Source organism: Mobula hypostoma, chromosome 11, assembly GCF_963921235.1.
Source record: "Mobula hypostoma chromosome 11, sMobHyp1.1, whole genome shotgun sequence".
Taxonomy (NCBI): domain Eukaryota; kingdom Metazoa; phylum Chordata; class Chondrichthyes; order Myliobatiformes; family Myliobatidae; genus Mobula; species Mobula hypostoma.
This window is the reverse complement of record NC_086107.1, coordinates 95,288,282-95,316,227: the sequence shown is the minus strand read 5'-3', so window position 1 is coordinate 95,316,227 and position 27,946 is coordinate 95,288,282. Positions and strand designations below refer to the sequence as shown.

The 27,946-nt window shown below is 51.6% G+C and overlaps 2 protein-coding genes across 5 annotated transcripts; both read right to left on the bottom strand.

The window, feature by feature from the left end:
- Window positions 1-103: 103 nt before the first annotated feature.
- On the bottom strand, window positions 104-3,996 carry LOC134353967 (uncharacterized). Its single transcript, XM_063062572.1, has 5 exons — window positions 3,896-3,996; window positions 2,324-2,380; window positions 1,807-1,968; window positions 821-979; window positions 104-429 (listed from the first exon to the last, which is right to left on the bottom strand). Exons 1-5 carry the CDS (start codon window positions 3,970-3,972, stop codon window positions 258-260), a joined length of 627 nt encoding a protein of 208 aa, XP_062918642.1. The 5' UTR covers window positions 3,973-3,996; the 3' UTR covers window positions 104-257.
- Window positions 3,997-10,654: 6,658 nt separating this feature from the next.
- Window positions 10,655-27,668, bottom strand: thoc6 (THO complex 6). 4 transcript variants are annotated; one of them, XM_063063302.1, is made up of 13 exons: window positions 27,355-27,486; window positions 25,389-25,504; window positions 24,811-24,875; window positions 22,305-22,408; window positions 21,988-22,025; window positions 20,556-20,604; window positions 19,095-19,166; window positions 16,219-16,318; window positions 15,836-15,885; window positions 15,512-15,574; window positions 14,869-14,979; window positions 14,173-14,301; window positions 10,655-11,814 (listed from the first exon to the last, which is right to left on the bottom strand). In XM_063063302.1, the coding sequence occupies exons 1-13, from the start codon at window positions 27,463-27,465 to the stop codon at window positions 11,731-11,733; spliced, it is 1,092 nt and encodes a 363-aa protein (XP_062919372.1). In that variant the 5' UTR covers window positions 27,466-27,486; the 3' UTR covers window positions 10,655-11,730. The 4 variants fall into 4 exon arrangements, with proteins under 4 accessions (XP_062919372.1, XP_062919370.1, XP_062919374.1 ...); XM_063063300.1 differs by having other exon boundaries at window positions 10,670-11,814; window positions 15,512-15,577; XM_063063304.1 differs by lacking the exon at window positions 27,355-27,486 and adding an exon at window positions 27,503-27,668 and having other exon boundaries at window positions 10,674-11,814; window positions 15,512-15,577.
- Between the last annotated feature and the right edge of the window lie 278 nt (window positions 27,669-27,946).

Here is a 27,946-nt window from a genome sequence, read left to right as displayed (position 1 = left end):
CTCCCTACCCACACTTGGGGAGGAGAGGAACACATCACCTGTCACCCACCCTCTGGGACTGGGCTTCTGACACACAGTCCCGTCCCCCACCCTCTGGGAACGGGCTTCTGACACACAGTCCCGTCCCCCACCCAGGGCCGGGCTTCGGGTTCACAGTCCTTTCTTCCCCCTCCATGACCAGGTGTCAGATACACAACCAGATGATCATTGATATTTATTTCTGACGTGGGTCAGTCCCCAACCCGGCCACCCTCTGGTCAGACGTCCATCTCCTCCTCCTCGGCTGTCCTTCTCTCTTGGTTCCTCGGGGTGGTGGGACCGGCGACCCCCGTCTCGCTGCCGGACAGACCGAGGCCGAGGGACCGTATTGCTCGATGGGCCGAGTGTCCCGGGGGCTGCCACAGCAACAGCTCCATGCAGGGGTGGTTCCTGGCGGGGTGAAGACACAGGGGTCAGCGGGCTCTGGATCAATCCCTCCTCACTGGCCCTTCCTTCCCTCACTCCTGTAACCCCTCCTTCCCCTTGCTCCTGATAGTCTCCACCCCGCCTTACTTCTGTCCCTCCCACCCTCCCCTTCTGCCTCCATTTTCGCTGGCCCATCCTTTCCCACTCTCCCATCGCAGGTGTAGGGAAAGGAAGGGGTGGGAGGCCTATCTCTGTCTTGTCTAGTCTCTCTCAATCTCTCTCCTTGTACCTCTTTCCCCTCTCACCCCATCCCCTCATTGCCCCTCTCCCTCTAACAATACCCCTCATTCCCTCCTCACTGTCTCTTCTCGCTCCCTCACTGACCCTGGGGTTGGGGAAGGTGGGAGTCACTCACAGGGAATGCAGAATCTCTGGGGGAAGGATGTCCACGGGACGGCTCAGCTCGAGCTGCAGATCAGGGGAGAGAACAAGGACCCGACTGTCGCTCATGTCAAACATCCCATCCAACTCCACGTCCTTGGCCAGCACTTCCTCCTTCAGCTCCGTCCTGAGCCTGGGGGGTTCACGGAGTACAGACACAGAATGAGAATCCCCCTACTCCATCCCACCACACATTCCCAGATCAGTCACAGAGTGAAGCTACCCCCACACTGTCCCATCACACACTCCCGGGGTCAGACATAGAGTGAAACTCCCCCCACACTGTCCCATCACACACTCCCGGGGTCAGACACAGAGTGAAGCTCCCTCCACATCGTCCCATCACACACTCCCGGGGTCAGACATAGAGTGAAACTCCCCCCACACTGTCCCATCACACACTCCTGGGGTCAGACACAGTGAAACTCCCCCCACACTGTCCCATCACACACTCCCGGGGTCAGACACAGAGTGAAGCTCCCTCCACACTGTCCCATCACACACTCCCAGGGTCAGACACAGTGCATCTCCCTCCACATCGTCCCATCACACACTCCCGGGGTCAGACACAGTGAAACTCCCTCCACACTGTCCCATCACACACTCCCGGGGTCAGACACAGAGTGAAGCTCCCTCCACACTGTCCCATCACACACTCCCGGGGTCAGACACAGTGAAACTCCCTCCACACCGTCCCATCACACACTCCCGGGGTTAAACTCCTATCACACAGTCCCATTACCCACTGTGGGGTTAGACATTGCGTGAGGCTCCCTCCACACCATCCCATCACACACTCCCAGGGTCAGACACAGTGAAACTCCCTCCACACCATCCCATCACACACTCCCAGGGTCAGACACAGTGAAACTCCCTCCACACCATCCCATCACACACTCCCGAGGTCAGACACAGTGAAACTCCCTCCACACCGTCCCATCACACATTCCCAGAGGTTACCTGTCCTCTGGGTCCTGGTAGCTGTCTGGGCCACCCGCCGTTGCTCGGTTCCGGGACATAGGAAAACCGTTGGTACTGTAAACATGGTCGTTACCGAGACTCAAGCAGGTGAATCGCTCTGCCATGGCTTCCTCTGATAAGAAGTGTTTGGGTGAGGGACCCCTGGATGGAGATCAAAGGGGGAGATAAGATTTCCATTCCCTTCTTTGTATCCTTTGGACCAACAATGGGAGCACTGCACAGTTCCCATCTCTATCCCATAGGTTACTACCGCTCCGGAAGCACCGTACACGGTTCGTCTCCGTATCCACTTGGTCAGACCCACTCCAGGAGCACCGTATACGGTTCTTGTCTCCGGATTCCTCTGGGTCAGACTCTCACTGGACGCAGTGTGCACAGTTCCCAGCCTGGGAGCCCCAACACCAGGAAGAGATGAAGTGGTTCACCCCCAACTTCTCAAGGGTTGGGACTAGGCATTGAATACTGGGGGTATTTCAGAAACACGTTTGTCACTTACTCGGCTTCCTTTTCAAAGTGTCGTTTAATCTTCATCGTCCTCGGGCATTCGATCCTCCTGTCAGAGAGGGAATCGGAAAGGTAGTCAAACTCACCTCCATGCTGTCCCATCACACACTCCCAGGGTCAGGCACAGAGTGAAGCTCCCTCCGCACCGTCCCATCACACACTCCTGGGGTCAGACACAGAGTGGAGCTCCCTCCGCACCGTCCCATCACTCACTCCCGGGGTCAGACACAGAGTGAAGCTCCCTCCGCACCGTCCCATCACACACTCCCGGGGTCAGACACAGAGTGGAGCTCCCTCCGCACCGTCCCATCACTCACTCCTGGGGTCAGACACAGAGTGAAGCTCCCTCCGCACCGTCCCATCACACACTCCCGGGGTCAGACACAGAGTGAATCTCCCTCCGCACCGTCCCATCACACACTCCCGGGGTCAGACACAGCGCGAAGCTCCCTCCACCCTGTCCCATCACACACTCCCGGGATCAGACACAGAGTGAAGCTCCCTCCACACCGTCCCATCACACACTCCCGGGGTCAGACACAGAGTGAAGCTCCCTCCGCTCCGTCCCATCACACACTCCCAGGGTCAGACACAGACTGAAGCTCCCTCCACACCGTCCCATCACACACTCCCAGGGTCAGACACAGAGTGAAGCTCCCTCCACACCGTCCCGTCACTCACTTCCGGGGTCAGACACGGAGTGAAGCTCCCTCCACACCGTCCCATCACACACTCCCAGGGTCAGTCACAGAGTGAAGCTCCCTCCGCACCGTCCCGTCACACACTCCCGGGGTCAGACACAGAGTGAAGCTCCCTCCACACGGTCCCGTCACTCACTTCCGGGGTCAGACACAGAGTGAAGCTCCCTCCACACCGTCCCATCACACACTCCCGGGGTCAGGCACAGAGTGAAGCTCCCTCCACACCGTCCCGTCACACACTCCCAGGGTCAGACACAGAGTGAAGCTCCCTCCACACCGTCCCATCACACACTCCCGGGGTCAGACACAGAGTGAAGCTCCCTCCACACCGTCCCGTCACACACTCCCAGAGTCAGACACAGAGTGAATCTCCCTCCACACCGTCCCATCACACACTCCCAGAGTCAGACACAGAGTGAAGCTCCCTCCACACCGTCCCATCACACACTCCCGGGGTCAGACACAGAGGGGAGCTGCTTTTACTCAGCCCTATCAAGCTCGCAGATTCGGACAGAGCGCAATTTCCTCTACACAGTGGTGACTGTCCAGTTTGGACCAATCTCATGAACAGCAAGACTGGACGCTGCTGCTGCTGCTGCTCATCCCAATGTCCGCAGCTGGAAGAGGGAAGGCCGGAGGAACTGGGGGCGCTTCTGGAGCAGTCCCCATCTCTCCCATTCCCAACTCCCTATTACTCTTGCCCTCTAGCTTCCCTCTTTCCCACCCACCCACCACTCTACTCTTTCTGCATCTCCCGCCCCCATCCAACCCCAACCCCTACCCCTACCCCTTTCCTCCATCTACCCTTCCCTCCGCCCTCTCCGCGCCCCCCCCCACCACCCTCCCACGCCGCCCTCACGGACCTGGGAGGACCGAGACCTCCTCCCAGCCGTCCATCTTGCCCCGCCGTCGTTGGCGACCCGTCGCCGACGCCGCCCATCTTGCGCACACCTCGTCGAAGGCGGACCTCCTGCTACAGTGCCACACGGCGGCTGGAAGCGTCGCACGCGCTAACTCCAACTGCAGCGACACCTGCGGCGTGAAGGGGAAAGGGGAGGAGATGGGGTGAGGATTTGAGGGGGGAGGGGACGCAATCAGGATCAAGTTCATGATCACTGACATCGGTCCCGAAATGTGTTGTTTTGTGGCGGCAGTACAGAACAAAACACAAAAAAATGACTAAGTTACAAAATTAAATGAAAAGTGCAACAGAGAAACAGTGATGTGGTGTTCATGGATTCTGGGACCATTCAGAAATCTGATGGCAGAAAGGAAGAAGTTGTTCTTAAAATGATGACAGTGGGTCTTCAGGCCTCGCTGATTCCGTCCCAGAAAGTGATGGGTGCCGTCTTGCAGCACATTCTCCTGAAGTTGTTCTCAATGGTTTACACGTTGTGTTTGTGATGGAACCGGCTGCATCTACAACACTCCACAGCTTTTTCTGATCCCGATCGTTCAAGCCTCCATAACAGAGAGTGATGCTTTCCGCTGTACATCTGGGAAAATGTGCCAGTCTTTGGTGACGTATGAAAGGGGTGAAGAGATATGGGTAGTGGAGGGGACGGGAAGGATGAGAGTAGGCTGGGTAGATGCCAGAAGGGACAAGGAGGAAGGGGGAGGAGAGGGAAAGAGGGGAGTGGAGAACTGGAGTTCGTGCCCCATGACAGTGACCATTCCCTTCCCGACAGTGGTTCCTCCCACAGGGAAATCTTCCACTCCCTCCATTCAGCATCACCCCTCTCCTCCCTCCATTCCACTCCCTCTCATTCACCATCCTGAATGAACCCCCTACCACTCCTCCCATACCCCCTCTTCCTTGTTATCATTCCCCCTCCCATATACCCACCACCTCCTTGATGCCTCCTCCCTTCTCCTCTTCTTTGGCCCTCGCTTCTCCCCTACAATCTCTCATTCCTTCCTCACTACTTCATCTTTGCCTCCTCCCCCTCATAGTCATAGAAAAGCACAGCACAGAAACAGGTCCTTCAGCCCATCTAGTCCATGCCAAACCATTTAAACCGCCCAGGACCATACCCCTGCCAGCCACACACCTATCCAGACTTCTGTTAAGCATTGAAATCGAGCTTGCATGCACCACTTACCCGGGCAGCCTGACCCACATGCGCACCACCTTCTTAGCGAAGAAGTTTCCCCTCGTGTTTCCCCCTAAACTATTCACCTTTCACCCTTAACCCATGGCCTCTACATGACATTCAACATGACTTCAGTGGAAAAAAACCTGCTTGCATTTACCCTCATAATTTTGCATACCTCTACCAAATCTTCCTTCAATCTTCTACGTTCCAAGGAATAAAATCCTAATGTATTCAATCTTTCCTTATAACTCAGGTCCTACTAACCCGGCAACATCCTTGTACATCTTCTCTGCAGTATTTCAATCTTATTTACAATTTTCCTGTAGGTAGGTAACCAAAACTGCACAGAATACTCCAAATTAGGCCTCTCCAACGTCTTATACAACTTCAACATAACATCCCATCTCCTGTATTCAATACCTTGATTTATGAAGGCCAATGTGCTAAAAGCTTTCTTTCGACCCTATTTACCTTTGACGGCACTTTCAAGACTTACGGACTTGTATTCCCAGATCCCTTTGTTCTACCACACCCCTCAGTGCCCTACTGTTCACTGTGTAAGACTTGTGCTGGTTAGTCCAACCAAAGTGCAACACCTCACACTCGTCTGCATTAAATTCCATCTGCCATGCCTTGCCGAGGCACAGTGACAACTCGCGGATACCTCCTCTTATTTACCCCTCGATCGTGACCCCACTAAGGAGCACCAGGCCATTGTCTCCCACACCATCACCGACTTTATCCGCTCAGGGGATCTCCCATCCACTGCTACCAACCTTATAGTCACCACACCCCGCACTTCCCGTTTCTACCTCCTACCCAAGATCCACAAACCTGCCTGTCCTGGCCGACCTATTGTCTCAGCTTGCTCCTGCCCCACCGAACTCATTTCTGCATACCTTGACACTGTTTTATCACCCCTTGTTCAATCCCTTCCGACCTATGTTCGTGACACTTCTCACGCTCTTAAACTTTTCGATGATTTTAAGTTCCCTGGCCCCCACCACTTTATTTTCACCATGGATGTCCAGTCCTTATATACTTCCATCCCCCATCAGGAAGGTCTCAAAGCTCTACGCTTTTTTTTGGATTCCAGACCTAATCAGTTCCCCTCTACCACCACTCTGCTCCATCTAGCGGAATTAGTCCTTACTCTTAATAATTTCTCCTCCCACTTCCTCCAAACTAAAGATGTAGCTATGGGCACCCGTATGGGTCCTAGCTATGCCTGGGTTTGTGGAACAATATATGTTGGGTTTGTGGAACAATATATGTTCCATGCCTATTCTGGTATCTGTCCCCCACTTTTCCTTCGCTACATCGATGACTGCATTGGCGCTGCTTCCTGCACGCATGCAGAACTCGTTGACTTTATTAACTTTGCCTCCAACTTTCACCCTGCCCTCAAGTTTACCTGGTCCATTTCCGACACCTCCCTCCCCTTTCTAGATCTTTCTGTCTCTGTCTCCGGAGACAGCTTATCCACTGATGTCTACTATAAGCCTACTGACTCTCACAGCTATCTGGACTATTCCTCTTCTCACCCTGTCTCTTGCAAAAACGCCATCCCCTTCTCGCAATTCCTCCGTCTCCGCCGCATCTGCTCTCAGGATGAGGCTTTTCATTCCAGGACGAGGGAGATGTCTTCCTTTTTTAAAGAAAGGGGCTTCCCTTCCTCCACTATCAACTCTGCTCTTAAACGCATCTCCCCCATTTCACGTACATCTGCTCTCACTCCATCCTCCCGCCACCCCACTAGGAATAGGGTTCCCCTGGTCCTCACCTACCACCCCACCAGCCTCCGGGTCCAACATATTATTCTCCGTAACTTCCGCCACCTCCAACGGGATCCCACCACTAAGCACATCTTTCCCTCCCCACCTCTCTCTGCATTCCGCAGGGATCACTCCCTACGCGACTCCCTTTTCCATTCATCCCCCCCATTCCTCCCCACTGACCTCCCTCCTGGCACTTAACCGTGTAAGCGGAACAAGTGCTACACATGCCCTTACACTTCCTCCCTTACCACCATTCAGGGCCCCAAACAGTCCTTCCAGGTGAGGCAACACTTCACCTGTGAGTCGACTGGGGTGATATACTGTGTCCGGTGCTCCCGATGTGGCCTTTTATATATTGGCGAGACCCGACGCAGACTGGGAGACCGCTTTGCTGAACATCTACGCTCTGTCCGCCAGAGAAAGCAGGATCTCCCAGTGGCCCCACATTTTAATTCCACATCCCATTCCCATTCTGACATGTCTATCCACGGCCTCCTCTACTGTAAAGATGAAGCCACTCTCAGGTTGGAGGAACAACACCTTATATTCCGTCTGGGTAGCCTCCAACCTGATGGCATGAACATTGACTTCTCTAACTTCCGCTAATGCCCCACCTCCCCCTCATACCCCATCTGTTACTTTTTTTTTATGCACACATTCTTTCTATCACTCTCCTTTTTCTCCCTCTGTCCCTCTGAATATACCTCTTGCCCATCCTCTGGGTCCCCCCCGTTGTCTTTCTTCCCAGACCTCCTGTCCCATGATCCTCTCATATCCCCTTTTGCCTATCACCTGTCCAGCTCTTGGCTCCATTCCTCCCCCTCCTGTCTTCTCCTATAATTTTGGATCTCCCCCTCCCCCTCCCCCTCCAACTTTCAAATCCCTTACTCACTCTTCCTACAGTTAGTCCTGACGAAGGGTCTCGGCCTGAAACATCGACTGTACCTCTTCCTAGAGATGCTGCCTGGCCTGCTGCGTTCACCAGCAACTTTGATGTGTGTTGCCATCTTTCAGCCCGTTTCTCCAGCTGGTCCAGATCCCGCTGCAAGCTTTAATAGTCTTCCTCGCTGCCCACTACACCCCCAGTCCTGGTGTCATCTGCAAATTTGTTGATCCAGTGAACCACATTATCATCTAAATCGTTGATATAGATGCAGACCCAGCACCGATCCCCGCCACACTCCTCTGGTCACAGGCCTCCAGTCCGAGAGGTAACCCCTCTGGCTTCTGCACAAACTCAATGTCTAATCCAATTTACTACCTCGTCTTGAATGCCAAGCTATGGAACCTTCCATGCGGGAGCCTGTCAAATGTGTGGTGAATGTTAATTAGACAATACCCACTGCCTCTCAATAATCCACTTTCTTGGTAACTTCCTTGAAAAACTCAAGATTGGTTAGACACAACCTAACACGCACAAAGCCAAACTGACCATCCCAAATCAGTCCATGTCTATCCAAATACTCATATCCGATCCCTTAGAATACCTTCCAAGAACTTTCCCACTACCGATGTCAGGCTCACTGCCCTATAATTTCCTGGTTTATTTTTAGAGCCTTTCTTAAACAGCAGAACAACATTAGCTAGCCTATGATCCTCCAGTACCTCATATGTCACGAAAGATGATTTAAATATCTCTGCTAGGGCCCAGGTGTTTCTGCACTTGCCTCTCACAGGGTCTGAGAGAACACCTTGTCAGGCCCTAGGGATTTAACCACCATAATTTGCCCCAAGACAGCAAACACCTCGTCCTCTGTAATCTGTATAAGGCCCATGACCTCACTTCTATAGACCCTGTGTCGTCTCCCGAGTAAACACAGATGCAATAAAAATCCATTAAAGATCTCCCCCACCTCTTTGGCTCTGCACATAGATCACCATTCTGGAATTCCCGAGGACCAATTTTGTCCCTTGCAGTCCTTTTGCTCTTAACGTATCTGTAGAGTCCCTCCTTTACCTTCTCAGTAGGGCACCCTCATGCCTTCTATTAGCCCTCCTGATTTGTTTCTTTAGTGTTCCCTTGCATTTATTATACTCCATTAAGCACCTCATTCGTTCCTACCTACCTATACCTGCTCTCCACCTCCTTCTGTTTCTTCACCAGGGCCTCAACATCTCTTGAAATCCAAGGTTCCCTGTTATCCCTGTTATATTTAACTTTTATTTTGACATGCACATACAAGCTTTGTACTCTCAAAATTTCCCATTTGCCAGAAAACAGCCTGTCCCAATCCATACTGCCTGATGCCTGATACCATCAAAATTGGCCTTCCTCCAATTTACAATCTCAACCTGCAGACCAGACCTATCTTTTTGCATATCTACTTTGAAACTAAACGCAACGCGATCACTAGACGCAAAGTGTTCCCGTACACAAGCCTCTGTCACCTGCCCTAATTAATAGGAGACCTAGTACTGTACCACACTCTCCCTAATTGGGACTTCTGCATACTGATTAAGGAAACTTTCCCGAACACATTGACAAACTATCTCATCTAGTCCTTTTACAGCATGGGAGTCCCAGTCAATATGTGGAAAGTTAAAAATAGCAACTATAATAACTTTATGTTTCTTACAACAGTCTGCAATCTCTACAGATTTCTTTCCCTAAATCCTACAGACTATAATATAGCCCCATTAATGTGGTTATACCTTTCTTATTCCTCAGTTCCTCATAAAGCCTCACTAGATGACTTCTCCAGTCTCTCCTGACAGGGCACTGTCATGACATTTTCCGACTAGTAATGCCACCCCCTTGCTCTGTCGCGTCAAAAACAACTCAACTCCACGCTGCCAGTCCCGCTCCTCCTGCAACCAAGTGTCACTAATGGCTACAATATCATAAATGCATGTGTCGATCCAGGCCCTGAGCTCATCCGCCTTTCCTACAATGCTTCCTGCATTGAAATATACACATCTTGACCTTAGTCCCTCTGTGCTCAGCCTTTTAATTCCTGAGGTCTTAACAAAATCCGCCTCCACAAACTCTCCACTATCCGTTCTAGCACTCTGGATCCCATCCTCTGCAACTCCAGTATAAACACCCCTCTCCCTCCCCACTCCCCACCGTGCAGCAGTAGCAACCCTTCCCAATAGGATGCTAGTCCCCCTCCAGTCCAGGTGCAAACCATCTCTTCAGCGCTTCTGTGCAGGTCCCACCTTGCCTGGAAGAGAGCCCAATGATCCAAGAATCGAAAGTCCTCCCTCCTCCTTAGCCACGTGTTAAACTGTATAATCTTCCTATTTCTGGCCTCATTAGCACATGGCATAGGTAACAATCTTGAGATCATAACTCTGGAGGTCCTGTCCTTTAACTTAGCACCTAACTCTCTCAACTCACTTTGCAGAACCTCGTCACTCTTTCTACCTCAGTCATTGGTACCTACATGGACCACGACCTCTGGGTGTTCACCCTCTTACTTAAGAATGCTGGGGACATGACCTAAGACCCGGACTCTGGCAGTCGGGAGGAATCTCATACTCGTCCACAGAAGCCCCTTTGTTCCCCTAACTAATGAATCCCCTATCACCACAACTTGCCTCTTCTCCCCCCTTCCTATCTGAGTCACAGGGTCAGACTCAGTGCCAGAGACCTGACCACTGTGATTTTCCTCCACTAGGTCATTCCCCCTACAACAGTATACAAAGTGGTACACCTGTTATTGAGGGGGGATGGCCACTCTGCACTGGCTGTTTAACCCCTTTCTCCTTCCTGACAGCCACCCAGTCTTGCGTGTCCTGCACCTTGGGTTTAACTACCTCTCTCTCCACGTCCTATCTATCATCCCCTCAGCCTCCCAAATGATCTGAAGTTCATTGAGTTCCAACTCTAACTACTTAACACAGATTGTTAGAAGCTACAGCTGGACGCACTTCTTGCAGGTAAGAGTTGTCAGGAACACTGAAGGTCTTCCTGTCTTCCCGCATCCTGCAAGAGGAGCATTCCACTATCCTGGCTGGCACTCTACTGATCTAATTGTGCAAATATAAAGAAGGAAACAATAAATAAACTGAAAAAAATTCTACTAACAGCTTTTTCACTTCCTCCCACGAGCCTTTCTGCATTGAAGCTTAAAAGAGCTAAAGCCACAAATAACCACTCTCACACTGTCCACTCCGACAAAGGCCACTTCACTTGCTCCTGCTTTATTTTCAATTGCTCTTGCCAATCAATCCTGATTGCGGATTGGCCACTGTTCAAAAACCGAACTGCCGTGAATCAATGCCTTATGTAATTGGCAAACCTGAGTGAGCTACGTCTTCTCACGCTTCTGATCATCGATTGGTCTCTGTTCATCTCTCCCTCCTCCCCCCGCTGCCGCCATGGTTGTGGGATTGTCCTGATAGTGACTGAACTCAGAGACACGACGGTGCTGAGAGAAATTGTCACTTTTATTCCCAGACTGGAGAGCTCAAGCATACAGTTCCGTAGTGCCCTCACCTTGGCATCTGGGAGAGGGAGATTCCAGTCTGTGTGGGATCCAGGAAAGGGAGATTCCCACCCCTCAGGATCAGAGATTCCCATCCACGGGATTCCCTGAGTGCGAGACTGTGGATGGAGAACTGGGAGGGGGAGACTCCCGATCCTGAGGACACTCCTCACACTCCTTGAACAAAGGGGAAATTTGGAGAATGGTCCTAGAAGAGAGGGCATTCCCGCAGCTCTGTTCCCTTGGGAGGGTGATGGGACCGGTTCAGCCGTCCCGCAGGGGAGGGAGGGGCTGGAGAGGATCTCTGTAGCCCAAGGCAGATCCCGGAGAATGGGCAGGAGAGGGAGGGAGCCAGGATCCGAGCCGGCACACAGCCCCCCCCCCCCACCACAGGTCAGGAGAACCTCAGCGAGAAGGCACGGTATCCGAAGTTGGTGAAGATGTCGATGGAACTGCTGCTACCAGCAGCAGCCAGGACCTGTGGGGGTGAGAGCAAGACACAGTGACAAACTGTCCCCAACTCTCAGCACCCCCAGGACAGAGCTACGTCCCCTACACAGCCCCATCGCCAACCGGGACACAGCGTCACAACATTCCCACCCCCCGGGTCACAGTGACTACACCCACTACCGCAGCGGTCCCCAACCACCGGGCCGCAAAGCATACACTACCGGGCCATGAGGAAACGATATGATTTGGCGATATGAGTCAGCTGCACCTTTCCTCATTCCGTCACGCCCACTGTTGAGCTTGAACGCACGCGAGGCCATTACCCACGCGTCATCCATGTCAGCGTGGGAAGGAGATTAACTCCTCGAGCTTGCAAATGACGGCAGGCTGAAAAGTATGTTTGACATAACGTCTCTGCCGGCATTCTGGATCAAAGTCAAGGCTAAATATCCTGAGATAGCCACGAAAGCACTGAAAACGTTGCTTCCAACATATTTCTGCGAAGCGGAGTTTTCTGCAATGAATGCAACGAAAACTAAATTGCGGAATAGACTGGACATACGGAACCCCCTTCGAGTATCGCTGTCTCCCATCACCCCTCGATGGCACCGTCTTGTTGCAGGGAAACAAGTCCAGGGCTCCCACTGATTCAGTGATATTGGTGTGTTGCAATGATTTTATATGTTCATATGGGGAAAATATGTGCTGTGTGTTTAATATCCAAACGTTACTTAAAATGTTATTATGCTATTGACTTACTTATATAACCATATAACAATTACAGCACGGAAACAGGCCATCTCAGCCCTTCTCGTCCGTGCCGAACGCTACTCTCACCTCGTCCCACCGACCTGCACTCAGCCCATAACCTTCCATTCCTTTCCTGTGTATATACCTACCCAATTTTTCTTTAAATGATAATATCGAACCTGCCTCTACCACTTCTACTGGAAGTTCATTCAACACTTACTTCAAGCTCCCCTGATAATTGACTTATCACTATATTCATGCGAGGAAAATATGCGTTGTGTGTTTAATATTAAATTCGTTAGATAAGCCCTTCTAGAAACGAAACTGAGTGTATTAGCCACTTATCAGCTATATTTGGTCGTGATTAACACCGCCTCCCCCGAACAGAATCGCAAAACAATTTGCAGGGAAAAATAAATTGGGAGACACACGCATGCCCACTGGTGCCCGCGCAAGGCTTCATGGTCATCGTAGTCTTTCTCTGGGTAAACACAACGTATTTGACTGGTACTCTTGTCCATTGGCAACCCTACCCCTCCCCCCCCGTCGACCGGTCCGCAAGAATATTGTCAATATTAAACCGGTCCGCAGTGCAAAAAAGGTTGGGGACCTCTGCCCTACCGGGACAGTGTCACAACGTTCCCACCCCCAGGTCACAGTGACTACATCCCCCGCACAGCCCCATCCCTCACCGGGACACAGCGTCGCAACATTCCCACCCCCGGGTCACAGTGACTACATCCCCCGCACAGCCCCATCCCTCACCGGGACACAGCGTCGCAATGTTCCCACCCCGGGTCACAGTGACTACATCCCCTACACAGCCCCATCCCCTACCGGGACACAGCGTCGCAACATTCCCACCCACGGGTCACAGTGACTACATCCCCTACACAGCCCCATCCCCTACCGGGACACAGCATCACATTGTTCCCACCCCCGGGTCACAGTGACTACATCCCCTACCGGGTCACAGTGACTACATCCCCTACCGGGTCACAGCGTCGCAACATTCCCACCCCGGGTCACAGTGACTACATCCCCTACACAGCCCCATTCCTCACCGGGATACAGCGTCACATCGTTCCCACCCCCGGGTCACGGTGACTACATCCCCCGCACAGCCCCATCCCTCACCGGGACACAGCGTCGCAACATTCCCACCCCCGGGTCACAGTGACTACATCCCCTGCACAGCCCCATCCCCTACCGGGACACAGCGTCACAACATTCCCACCCCGGGTCACAGTGACTACATCCCCTGCACAGCCCCATCCCCTACCGGGACACAGCGTCACAACATTCCCACCCCGGGTCACAGTGACTACATCCCCTACACAGCCCCATCCCCTACCGGGACACAGCGTCGCAACATTCCCACCCCCGGGTCACGGTGACTACACGCCCTATACAGCCCCACCCCCTACTGGGACACAGCATCACAACGTTCCCACCCCCGGGTCACAGTGACTACACGCCCTACACAGCCCCATCCCTCATCCCTCACCGGGACACAGTGTCGCAACATTCCCATCCCGGGTCACAGTGACACTCCTTCCCTTCTCCCACCCCCAGGACCAGGTGACGGGCACACTGTTCCCCCTTCCCCCACAGTCCCGTGGTGGTGCTCCCTCACCTTGTGCTCAAGGGACTGCTCGTTGACCAACAGGGAGTAGACGGTGGGGGGAGTGCAGGGCACCTGGCTCTTCACCTCCCCGGTGATCTGACAGTGGCTGATGAGACCTCCTTCCCCCGCTGCCAGGATCTAGAACACAGGGAGAGTGTCAGTTGTCCTCATGACCTGTTTGACCACCCAGCATCACCTCACTCCCTCCCCTACCTCCAGACCTTCTCATTCCCTCTCAACCCCCCACCTGACCCTCCTCCCCCACTCCCTTCTCACACCACTCTTGTCTAACTCCATCCTCCTCACTCACTCCCTTCCCTCCTCTCCTTCACTCTATCTTCCCCCCACTTTCTCTTCATTCCACTCCTCTTCCTTCTGCCCACTCACTCGCTTTCTCCCCATCACCTCCCTTCCCCTCACTACCTCCCTCCCCCTCACTTCCTTTCATCACCTCCCTTCCCCTCACACTTCCCTCATCACCCTCCCTTCCCTCATCACCCTCCCTTTCCTCATCACCCTCCCTTCCCCTCACTCCCTTCCCTCATCACCCTCCCTTCCCCTCACTCCCTTTCACCATCACCCTCACTCCCTTCCCTCATCACCCCCTTCCCTCATTACCCTCCCTTTCCTTATCACTCTCCCTTCCCCTCACTCCCTTTCCCTCATCACCCTTCCCTCCCCTCAGTCCCCCACCACTGGCCATACCAAGTCCTGGTGCAGGGTGACTTGCTGCTGGCATCCCTGCAGCTGGTACACTGTGGTTGGCGTTACGGAGCGGAGGTGCCACAGTGTCAGTGCCGGCCCACCCCCACACACCTGAGAGGGGGACAGACAGTACAATTCGTCCATTAACACACAGATTGCACTGGAACATCTCAGCAGCATCACCCAGCCCATCACCCCTTGTTGCCAGCCCTCTTCCCTTCCTCCTCCCCAGCCCCGGCCAATCCCCTACCTCCCTCCCTGTGTAAATCGCCTTCCTCCCCGCCCTGGCCAATCCCCTACCTCCCTCCCCATCCCTACCTCCCTCCTTGGGTAAATCGCCTTCCTCCCCGCCCCGGCCAATCCCCTACCTCCCTCCCTGGGTAAATCGCCTTCCTCCCCGCCCCAGCCAATCCCCTACCTCCCTCCCCATCCCTACCTCCCTCCTTGGGTAAATCGCCTTCCTTCCCGCCCCGGCCAATCCCCTACCTCCCTCCCCATCCCTCCCTCCCTCCCTGGGCAGACCCCCCTCCTCTCCGCCTCGGCCCATCCCCTACCTCCCTCCCTCCCTGGGCAGATCCCCCTCCTCCCCGGCCCTGGCCCATCCCCCCCCCCACAGTGAGAGGTGACGCAGGAGATCACTCACCATCCAGTCGGAGTCGGTGGTGGTCAGGCAGCCGATCCACTTGCCATACTGGGGTCTGGAGCACTGCTGGGAGACGGGGACAGGCCCTGTTACTGCCGTCTCACTGCAGGATGGTGGGGTGGGGTTGTGGGGGGAGTGAGGAAAGGGTGAGGGGAGGGAATGATGGAGGGATGGAACAATAGAGGGAAGGAGGAGGGGATGGGTGAGGGGAGGAATAAAGGAGAGAGTTGAGAGGAGGAGGGAGGAGGGAAACATAAAAAAAATGGATGAGAGGAAGTTATGGGAGGGGAGTGTCAAGGGACTTCCTCCTTAGGGTCCACCTACCTCGTACTTGTGAGGCTCGATCATCTGCACCTGGCTGGCAATCCGTAAATCTGCAGGGCGGTAGGAGAGAGGAGGCTGGGTCGGGGTAGAGAGTGGCCCCATTCCATTCATTCCTACCACCCACACTCCCAAAGGGAACCCTCCACTTCCCATTCATTCCCACCACCTACACTCCCAATGGGACCCACCCCTTCCCATTCACTCCACCTTCCACACTCCCATTTGGACCCACCCCTTCCCATTCACTCCCAATGGGACCCACCCCTTCTTATTCACTCCCAGATTTCCAAGTGTTCTCTCTGTCTGCAAGTGAGCATGCAGAAGCCATTGAACCAAGCCCACCTCTACCTCCCCCCACCACCCCACACTGGGGACCCACTCACCCCACAGTCTCACTGAACCATCCTCGCTGCCGGAGATGCACTCGTTGGGGTCTCTCAGGGTCAGGCAGTGTACGTAGTCGCTGTGTCCCTTCAGTGTGCGCTACGGGGAGATGGAGAACTGGTCAGGGCACTAAGAAGGTCACATACACTGAAGCCCGAAAGGCAGCTTCAAATGGGGGTACAAATTGGGACTAGTTCTAGTCTGTTAATGCCATCACCAGTGAGAAGCAGCAAGTAATTGACACGATGGGACAGATGGGTTGAAGTGTGTGTATTTTAACCCTAGGAGTGTCTTGGATAAAAGTGATGAACTCAGAGCCTAGATCAGTACATTAGAAATCGGAACAGGAGCCAGTCATCTGGCCTACCAAGCCTGCTCCACCATTCAGTAAGATCACGGCTGATCTGGCTGTGGACTCGACTTCACCTACCTGCCCTTCCCCACAATCCTTAGTTCCCCTGCTACACAAAAATCTATCTAACTGTGTCTTGAGTATATTTAATGAGGCAGCTCCTACTGCCTCCCTGTAGAGAATTCCATAGGTTCACTACTCTTTAGGAAAAGCAGTTCATTCTCTTCTCTGTCATAAATCTATTCCCCTGAAGCGTGATGCTCTGTCCCCTATTTCTAGTCTCACCTGCCAGTGGAAACAACTTTCCTGCCTCTATCTTGTCTATCTCTTTCATAATTTTATGTTTCTATGAGATCCCCTCTCATTCTGAATTCCAGTGAGTATAATCCCAGATAACTCAATCTCTCTTCAGGTTAATCCCCTCATCTCCAAAATCAACCCGGTGAACCTCCTCTGCACTGCCAGTACATTTTTCCTCAAGTAAGGAGACAAGAAACTGCACACAGTACTCCGGGCGCGGCCTCACCAGTACCCTGTACAGTTGCAACATAACCTCCCTGATCTTAAATTGAATCCCTCAAGCAATGAAGACCAACGTTGCATTGGCTTTCTTGATAATCTGTTGCACCAGCAAACCAAAATTTTGTGATTCATGCACAGGCACTCCCAAGACCCTCTGCACAACAGCATGCTGCAGTCTTTCATCATCTAAATAATCATCTGATCGTCTATAGACCCAGTGGATGATCCTACATTTACCATCTGCCAGACCCTTGCCCACTCACTTAACCTATCTATATCTCTCTACAGACTCTCCACATCCCCTGTACAATTTGCTTTTGGCTATCATTTTAGTCAGTACGTGAAACTATGATGTTGCGGTCATTACAGAGACCTGGTTGGGGCAGGAACAGGAATGGGTGCTTAATGTTCTGGGGTTTCAATGCTTCGGAAAGTATAGAGAAGCAGGTAAAAGAAGACGGGTGAAATTGTGCTATTAATCAGGGACCATATCACTCAGAGGGAACACAGTGGAGGGCTCATCCACTGAGTCCATATGGGCGGAACTCAAAAATAAGAAAGGTGCAATCACTCTGACTGGATTGTACTAGAGAAGCCCCAGTACCCTCTGGGACACTGAGGAACAGATATACAGGCAGGTTTGGGAAAACAATGTGGTTGCTGAAATGAGTGGCTTCAACTTCCCGAATACAAACTATTTTAGACGGGGCAGAATTTGTTAGGTGCCTCTAAGAGAGTTTCCTAAACCAGTACGTAAATAGTCCAAGAGGAGCAGCTGTACTGGACCTGGTGTTGGGTAATGAGCCTGGCAAGGTGACTGGCATTCCAGTGGAGAAAGGTGATCACAAATCCTTAAGATTTCATATAAACATAGCTAAGCATAAGTATGGACCTTGTGGGAGAAGGGCCATAGGGCCAGTTTCTGTGCTTTAGTGTCCTGTGATTCTAGATTATATAACCATATAACAATTACAGTACGGAAACAGGCCATCTCAGCCCTTCTAGTCTGTGCCGAACGCTTACTCTCACCTAGTCCCACCAACCTGCACTTAGCCCATAACCCTCCATTCCTTTCCTGTCCATATATCTATCCAACTTAACTTTAAATGACAACATCGAACCTGCCTCAACCACTTCTGCTGGAAGCTCGTCCCACACAGCTACCACTCTCTGAGAAAAGAAGTTCCCCCTCATGTTACCCCTAAACTTTTGCCCTCTAACTCTCAACTCATGTCCTCTTGTTTGAATCTCCCCTACTCAATGGAAAAAGCCTATCCACGTCAACTCTATCTATCCCCCTCATAATTTTAAATACCTCTATCAAGTCCCCCCTCAACCTTCTACACTCCAATGAATAAAGACCCAACTTGTTCAACCTTTCTCTGTAACTTAGGTGCTGAAATCCTAGGTAACATTCTAGTAAATCTTCTCTGTACTCTCTCTATTTTGTTGACATCTTTCCTATGGTGACCAGAACTGTACACAATACTCCAAATTTGGCCTTACCAATGCCTTGTACAATTTTACAATTGATGGTGGAGTAGGCACAGCACATCGCGGGGCAGAAGGGTGTACACTGTGCTGTACTGTACTGTTCAGTGTCTCTGCTGCCTCACCACCTGTGCCATTCACCTGTGTGTGTGCACTGTGGTCCCTTGTTTCTGATGGCATTATCTCACTGGGTTTGGAGGAATTTCTTCAGCCAGAGGGAGGTGAAATGTGTGCCTCATTGCCATGGTCATTGGATATATTTACAGTGGAGATTTTATAGGCTTTTGACTAGTAAGGATGGCAAAGGTTACAGGGAGAAGGCAGGAGAATGGGGTGAAGAGGCTCTTATGCCTTCTGGTATTATGGGACCGGAGTGCTGGCTTGGACGTGAGGAATGATGCTGCCCCCCCCTCCACAGCTGGATCGGCCAGAGAGCGGGTGGGTCCCCCAGCACTGTCCCCACTCTCAGTGCACACCCACAGGGAGGGTCTGGCCCTGGGGGAGACTCACCGTGAAGGTCCCGTGCTCCAGGTCCATGATATGGACAGTGTTGTCACCACAGGCCATTAGCAGACTGTTGTCCTGGAGGGAAGAGGGAGAGAGAGAGAGAGTGTGAGGAGGAGGAAGATGTATTACTAAGGTCTGTCTCGTGGGAGGGAAAGTGCAAGAGGGGTGTCCCAGCAACCATGGTGGACAATGTTCCCTCTAATTTGTAATGACCAGTGTGCACAAAAATCTTACGCTGTACAATTTTTTGACCAGTAACAATAATATGTGCGCAGTGAATAATTTCTTCAATTAAGAACAGCGTAAGTAAGCCAGTTCTAAAATCTGTAGGCCAATCATCACAAACTCCACCTTGTCAACACCGTCCACATCAGAAACTGAAAAGGAAATGTGATTGTGTATGATTATGAAATATACTTAACATGCCAACGGGGAAGAGGGTGACAACCTTTTTGTGCGCGTTTAAATTCCTTTGTGCGCTAGTAGCAAAAGATGGAACATTGCTGGTGGATGAAGGGGAAGCAAGGCAAAAGAAATGGTGAACATGAGAGTTGGAGAGAACAGAAGAGACTGGTGAGCAAGTGGTTGAGGTGGTAGGGAAGGAGAGACAGAGGGAAGAGCGTGTGAAGGAGAAACGGGAGAAGAGATGGCAAGGGGGGAGGAGAGACACGGGGAGAGGGGAGGGGAGATGGAGGGAGTGGGGTGGACCTGGAAATTGGGCAGGACCCTGCCCTGAGCAATGGTGACACCACACAACTTGTTGAGCTCCTCATCATTGCGGAAGTCAAGCAGCAGGTGGCAGGGATGATCCCCCTCTCCTTGCTGTCGAGGGCTGTGTTATTAGCCAGCTCTAAGACCTTAGCCATCAGATACTGGGGTGGTTGGGAGTCCCCTACCACACCTCCCTCGATGTTTCAAGATAACTTTATCCAGTGGTTTTCTTTCGCTTTGTCCCACCTCCACACGAACAGCTGTCTATCTAAACCCGGGATTGTGTGATGGGACAACGAGGAGAGAGATTTGTCCTGTGTCTGACCCCAGGAATATGTGGTGGGACAATGCGGAGGGAGATTCACTCCGTGTCTGACCCCGAGAGTGTGTGATAGGATAGTACGGAAGGAGCTTCACCCTGTGTCTGACCCTGGGAATGTGTGATGGGGCAATGTGGAGGGAGATTCACCCTGTGTCTGACCCTGGGAATGTGTGATGGGACAGTGCAGAGGGAGCTTCACCCTGTATTTGATCCCGGGAGTACATGGTGGATGGTGCAGAGGAAACCTCACAGTGTCTGGCCCCAGGAGTACGTGATAGGACGGTGCAAAGGGAGCCACACGCTGCATCTGACCACAGGTGTGTGTGACAGGACGGTGCAAAGAGCATTTCACTCTGCGCACGAACCCCGTGAGTGTGTGATGAAACTGCACAGAGGGAGCTTCACCCTGTGTCATGTTCTACCAGCCTTACCTCTTGGTTGAGAATCAAGCTGTTTATCTCTGGGATGTCCAAACGCGTCCTGTGGAGGAACAGAACTGTAAGTCGATGGGGTTGTAAAACAGCCACAACCAGTCTTGGACAGTTTCCACAGTACATGTGTCTCTTTAAGGCCAGGCATGGGTAATGGAGCACTAAGGGCTGAAGGAGAAGGGAGAGGTGTAGATTTGCCCTCAGAGGTCCACCTGGACCATGGCACTGCACAGAAAGGAAATGCCTGTCCAACGCAAAATCCCGGGAACCTCCTGCAATTGAGGATAAAGGACAAATCTGCAGTGGCCTCCTGCAGGATATTAGTCTCAAAAAGGGGAGCACGAATGATGGGGAGTGAACAAAATGGGGTGAGGTCCAATTGGGGATGTAGATATTGGGCATGAACGAGATGGCATGGAGTCCCATTGAGAGTGCACCAATTTATATACGAGTTGTTTTACATACATACATATATATACACACACACACACACACAGTATGTGTACACAGTGGATTCCGGTTAATTGGGACACATCGGGACCAGTACATTTTAAGTGGCTGCTCAAATTAGTCAAAGTTTCATGGAGATAGTTAAAAAGGTATATAAAAAAAGACAAACTGAGTCACAAATTATGCATTTAAATGAAGTACAGAACAAATTAGAACACTGAAATAGTTGTACTATAAAACTGTATATTAGTTCATATAGTTACTGATGGACGAATTAATCCCTTCTATGCAATAAACAAAACCAGCGCAGACACCTAGTGCAGATAATGGACTGCCTTCATACAATGCTATCGATGACTGGATCCTCCAAATCTTCATTTTCATTGCAACATTCAACATGATTGTTGATACCTTCAAATTCCTTGTCATTCCTAACTTGTTGAAGTAGTAAAAATGGTTTCATTTTCACTCCCAGCTGTTTCTGGCATCTCCACGCCTGAATGCTTGAAACTGCAGGGAGCCAAATGGTTCAGAATCGTCTTGCTGCTCATTTCTGTGCGCGCGACTCAAGCTAGTTAGAACCTCTTCTGCAACTGTCTCCTGCCCCAATTAAGCAGCATAGTGTCCCAAATATATGGACACCCAAAAATTTTCTCAATGAGGATTTTTTAAAAAAAGAATGGTTCCAAATAAGTGGCTGCCCGAATTAACTGATGGCCCAATTAACCAGAATCCACTGTATACAAGAAATGAGAAAATAAATATTTATTTCTTAATGTCATTTATAGTCATTTTTCCTATTATATATTGCAATGTACTGCTGTCGTAAAACAACAAACTTCACAACATAGGCCGGTGATATTAAACCTGATTCTGATTGGGAAAAGGTGGGGTCTTATTGGGTGTGCAGATGATGGGAAAAGGGTAGGGTCCCACTGGGAGTGAATGGGATGGAATTGGTAATCAGAAGGTGAAGACTTACCCAAATGCAGGTCGTCGACACCAAACCTCCTTGCAACTCTGAAATAAATCATTAACTTATTGCATTAGACACATTGTGAGATCAGGTGTCGAATACTCTGCCCTCTCCCCTCACTCCCCGAGGTAAGGTGTCAGACACACTGTCCTCTCCCTCTGGGACCAAGTGCCAGACACACTGCCTTCTCCCCCTCTCCTGGGCAACAGGCACACCATCCTTGCCTCTCTGGGTGTCAGACACATCGTCCCCTGCTCCCCAGCTTCAGTATGGGATACCTAATCAGTGGACTAGGCTGTGACACCACTCCCATCCCCACTCACCTTTTTGATGAGGTCATTCCAGTTCCAGGCCTTGACATCTCCTGTTCCAGAGCTTAGCAGATGGCGACTGGTGGAGACCAGGCTGTACACAGGGCCTTCATGAGCTGTGGGGGGCACAAGCAGGTCAATGAGAGATCCCTCACACCGTCCCAACACATAGTCCTGAGGTCAGACAGAGTGAGGCTCCCTCCATACTCCCAGGGTGGAGCTATTCTGATTCAGCTGGAAGAAATTGAGAAAAATTGCTGGGTGAAGTTTTCCAGATACATTGTTGGAGGTGTGGAGGGTCCCCTGAACATTTCAGTAAGTGGCTGTTTTTGTGTGTAGGCTTCTGGGCTTCTGTTGGGAGTTTTTCCACCAGGTTTGGACTGCATTTGTTGGCAGCTGCTAACTATGTAGCTTCTCGCTATGGCCACTGACAACTTGCCAGGAAGGTGAGGGGCGGCAGGGTGAAAAGCAGCCTCCCTCCTTCGGGGGAATGGTGGGACAGAAGGTGGCTCTGCCACCACTCGACACAGGAGTGAAGGAGCATTCTCACTCCTTTTGGGGTTCTTTGGGGAACAGCAGCTCTGCTTTCACTGGAAGGGTACCAGTGCTGAGGGTTATGAAGCTCCCAATAGCTGGTCTCAACCTGAACAGCAGCAGGGGTTCTCTCCGCAGATTTAACAATCTCTCAGGGATGGGAGTTCATTGATGATTTTCCTGCACGAAACTCATACCATTCCAGGAGACGAGTCCACTCGGCTCCTGGACTGGCAGGGAGGGGTCTACATGAGCAACCTCAGCTCCATCTCTGGTGGGTGGCAACCTTGTTGGCCCTGACTTCTCAGCCAGAGATCAATAAACTCCAGGATATTGTTCCCATATGCCTGCTCCATCTTGATGTGTGCCTGGATGGCGTACCACTGCTCTTTGTCAACCTGTATGCCTCAGGCGCGAGGTGTTTTGCAGACGCACCTGTTCCAGCAGGTGTCCCACCCTGCTGAGCTCCATCGACCCTGGGGACTGCGTCACCCTCGGGAGAGATCTCAACCGTATCCTCGAGGAGAGGGCCACTCTGGTCTCCAGCTAGTGGGCTCCTTTGATTTGGTACACCTGGTGGAACCTTCATCCCAACACTCGCGCCGTCTTGAGAAGATCCGGCGTGGGGGAGCTTCCTGCATTGACCAGCTCTATATTTCTCAGGCGCCTCCATGCGGACAGTACCATGCCTGGACACCACCTCATAGGGATAGAGTTCACTCCTCTGCTTTTGCACATGGGGTTCAGGTACTGGCATTTTAACAACCAGATGTTCTGGGAGAGACAGGAGGATTTCTGCTCCCTATGGTTTTGGTGAGATGCATGTCCAGTTTCTATGTCAGGAGTACACTAGGGGTTTGACAAGAGGCGGGACTCTGAGATCAAACAGCACGAGAGAGAGTTGCTCGACTTAAGAGTCTCGTCTTGAGCCCACCATCCGGCACCCTCAGCTATGGCAGGAATACCAGGAGAAGGATGCACTGAACGATCTGCAGCTCCGGCACTTCCAAGGTACTTCTGTGAGGTCACAGATCCAAATGCTGCAGGATTTGCACCATGACTCACCCTTCTACTTGTTGGAAAAATGTCAGGGAGTCTGAAAGCAGGGGGAGGAGTCAGGAGCAACACACACAAAATGCTGGAGGAACTCAGCAGGCCAGGCAGCATCAATAGAGAAGAGTACAGCCAACGTTTTGAACCGAGACCCTTCAGCAGGACTGGAGAAAAAATGCTGAGTAGATGATTTAAAAGGTGGGGGAAAGGAGAGGAGAGAGAAGCACAAGGTGATAGGTGAAACCTGGAGGGGGAGGGATGAAGAGCTGGGAAGTTGATTGGTGAAAGAGATACAGGGCTGGAGAAGGGGAGAGTCTGATAGAGAGGACAGAGGCCATGAAAAGGGAGGAGGAGCACCAGAGGGAGGTGATGGGTGGGCAAGGAGACAAGGTGAGAGAGGGAATGGGGGAAAAGGGGAGCATTGCCAGAAGTTTGAAAAATTGACACTCATGCCATCAGGCTGCAGCCTCTATCTGCACATCTGGGGGGGGCTATTTCTCGCCTTCTGGCTGCACTTTAGCCCCACCCTCTTCACCTTTAGTCATCCAGGAGGGAGGAGGATGTCCTAGTTAACTTGCTTCTGGGGCTGGCTAGGATAGTTATCTGTGGGTCCTGGAGATGGGCAGCGGAGGGTTCTGCCCAGGCTAACTGCCTGGCACTGTTCAGGGAACATGCCTGTGCCTGGGTAGCTGTGGAAAAAGAACACGCAGCATCCACAGGTAACGTAAAGGTGTTTCAAAAGCATTGAGCACCACAGGAGATAAATTCCATCCCTGATGAACATGGGAATGTGTTAGTTTAGTCTGTGTTCGTCATGATTTCTCTGAGTTTTGTTTGCAATGTGATTGTACAACAGCACTGCAGTGGTATGAATTTGTAATAAATGTATTTTGTAAAAAAAAAGGCCAGACACTGAGTTTTTCTTTCCTACCTTGGAATATGAAGATGGGTTTCTGATTTTCTTCTGTTGCTTCTATACTCAGGGCGGCTGAGAGGCTGAAGGAGAAAGAGAGAAGGTGTCACCGCAGGTCATCCATTAGAGGGAAGGTAGGGACAGCAGCTTGTGAGCTGGGGTCAAGGGTCACAGGGTAGTGGGGGTCAGGGGTCATAAACAGAGAAGTGGGAACTGATTACCCATCAGGGTAAAGTGGAGGGGGGAGGTCCTAGGCTGGTCAGAGGGTTGTGGGGGATCAAGGGGATCAAGAGGATCAGGGTTAAAGTGACAAGCCAAGGTGAAAGGGCAAAGGTGCGACATGGCTAGGTTGAGGTGGGGCAGCAGGAGGTCAAAGGGGAAGTGTTAGTGGGGAAGGAGCAATGGGACTCTGGTCAAGGGACAAGGGTCAACAGGGCTATCGTCAAGTCTCTGTAGCACTATGGTCAAGAGGCAAGGGTCAGCTTGACTGGGGTCAAAGCAGAAGGGTCGGCAGGGCCAGGGTCACAGGGAAAGTGTGGCCGTGTGGGACGGGAGGGAAGAATGGCGGGGCCAGCCCAACGCCGGTGCACATCTACCTGAAGACTCCAATCTGCCCATAGTTGTTGCCAGCGGCCAGGTACCGACCACAAGGTGAGAAGCTGAGGGAGAAGACAGTCAGATGCAACAGCTCCAGCCGGTGCTGAACCTCCGCCTGCAATGGGAGAGAGTCACAGTCGTCGATGGGACAGAACCCGGGGCCAACAGCAGTCAGGCTCAACCGACCCCTGCCAGCCCATCCAAGCCTATCCTGCATCCGGCCCATAACTCTCTAAACCTTTGCTATCCACCTACCTGTCCAACTGTCTCTTAAATGTTGTGAATGTACCTGCCTCAACCAGTTCCTCTGGCACCTCAACAGACCACCCTCTGGGTGAAGAAGTACATAGAACATAGAAATCTACAGCATGTTACAGGCCCTTCGGCCCACAATATTGCACTGACCATGTAACCAACTCTAGAAACTACCTAGAATTTCCCTACCGCACAGCCCTCTGTTCTTCTAAGCTCCATGTACCTCTTAAAAGTCTCTAATGTATCCGCCTGTACCACCATCGCTGGCAGTACATTCCACGCACCCACCACTCTCTGTGTGGAAAAACCTACCTCTGACATCTCCTTTGTACCTACTTCCAAACACCTTAAAACTATGCCCCCTCGTGTTAGCCATTTCAACCCTGGGAAAAAGCCTCTGCCTGTCCACATGATAGCCATCAAGTAGTCTGACAGGTTCATATTAAACCTCTCCCCTTATACCTTAAACCTGCGCACTCTAGTTTTAGACCCCCTTACCCTGGGAGACAGAGACGTGACCACCCACCTTATCTACGTCTCTATGTAAAGAGCAAGCGAGAGATAAAGAGGGAGGGGAGGGGAGGGAGAGGGAGACAGAGAGAGATTTTTGAACAGACAACACAGATGCTAAATTCAGAGTCTTGACCTCACAATCTACCTCGTTATGGCCTTACACCTTATTGCCTGCCTTCTCTCTGAAACTGTAACACTTTATTCTGCATTCTATTATTGCTTTTTCCTTGTACGACCTTGACGCACTGATTGTGATGAAATGACTTGCATGGATGGCACGTGGGACAAGTCTTTCACTGTAACCGAGTATGTGTGACAATGATAAACCAATTTACCAAACCCATTTGCAATATCTGATCAACACACATCAAAGTTGCTGGTGAACGCAGCAGGCCAGGCATCTGTAGGAAGAGGTACAGTTGACGTTTCGGGCCGAGACCCTTCGTCAGGACTAACTGAGAGCTAGTAAGAGATTTGAAAGTGGGAGGGGGAGGGGGAGATCCGAAATGACAGAAGACAGGAGGTGCAGGGATGGAGCCAAGAGCTGGACAGTTGATTGGCAAAAGGGATTTTTTTTTTAACACTTAATAACTTTTATGTCTTGCATTGTACTGTTACCACAAAACAACAAATTCCACAACATGTCACTAATAATAAACATGATTCTAATGTGCCGATCTTGATGCCAATTCATGCTAAATATCCCTCCCTAGATCATCTCTATCCTTCCATTCCCTTCAGATTGGGGGAGTCTTGGGCGGTGTAGAAGATTAGGCAAATACACAGCAGCTGCAAATACGGGCAGGGAAATGGCAGATGGATTTTGAGATTCTGCACTTTGGGAGGGCAGTGTAAAGCGATGGTACAAAAACAATGGTAGGACCCCTAAGAGCGTTGATGTGCAAAGGAATCCAAGTCCACAGCTCTCTGAAAGTTGATCGGGCGGTAACGAAGGCGTACAGCACGCTTTCCTGTATAACTTGACGCACTGAGTTCATGAGTTTGGACATTAACACTCTAGCTTTTCAAAACTCGGGTTCGATCCTCTGACCGCTCCGTTATTCGTAACGCCCGACCCCTTAGCTTCCCCCACGCCGTCACCGGCATCCCCGACCCCAATTACCGCTCAGCCCCCTTCGTTACCCCGGTTCCCCCAATGTCCCCGACCAGTTAGTACCAGACCCCCATACATCTCACCCCTGAGCCTCTCGTACCCCCGACACCATCCTCATTTCCCCGACTCCTCCGCCCCTTCTCATCGTCCCCGAACCTCCCATTGCCCCCGATCCTGGTTTCCCTGTTCCCCATTGTCCGCTCCCCAGACCCGGACACCTACAACATTTACCACTGCCGCCATCACCGGAGCGCATGCGCCCCACCGCTCCCCGCTCCCCGCTCGAACCGGGCCCGGCATCAAAAAGAAGCCAAACAATCTCCTCTGGTTTACAGATAAAAAATACTTGTTGGCCCAACGCGGAGCCTGAAAATGTGTGTAAAACAAAATAATTATCGCCTGCGGAGATTGGCTGTGCCCTGCGGAGCATTCTGGGAGTGCAGACTCCTTTCACTTCGAAGCGCAGAAATAACAGGAAAAACGCTATTCCTTCAAAACTTGTCCAAAAAAAGTTTCCGTACCGCGTCTGAGTAAAAAATATCGTCTTTTTTTCCCGGCGGTTGGGGGTGAGGAGAGTTGAGAGAACGCCTTTGGTTGCTATGGTGAGGCGGCGGTGCCCTCTGAACCCGGCGTGTTAACGACGTTACATGCTGGGTAATGTAGTCCGTTTCGGGT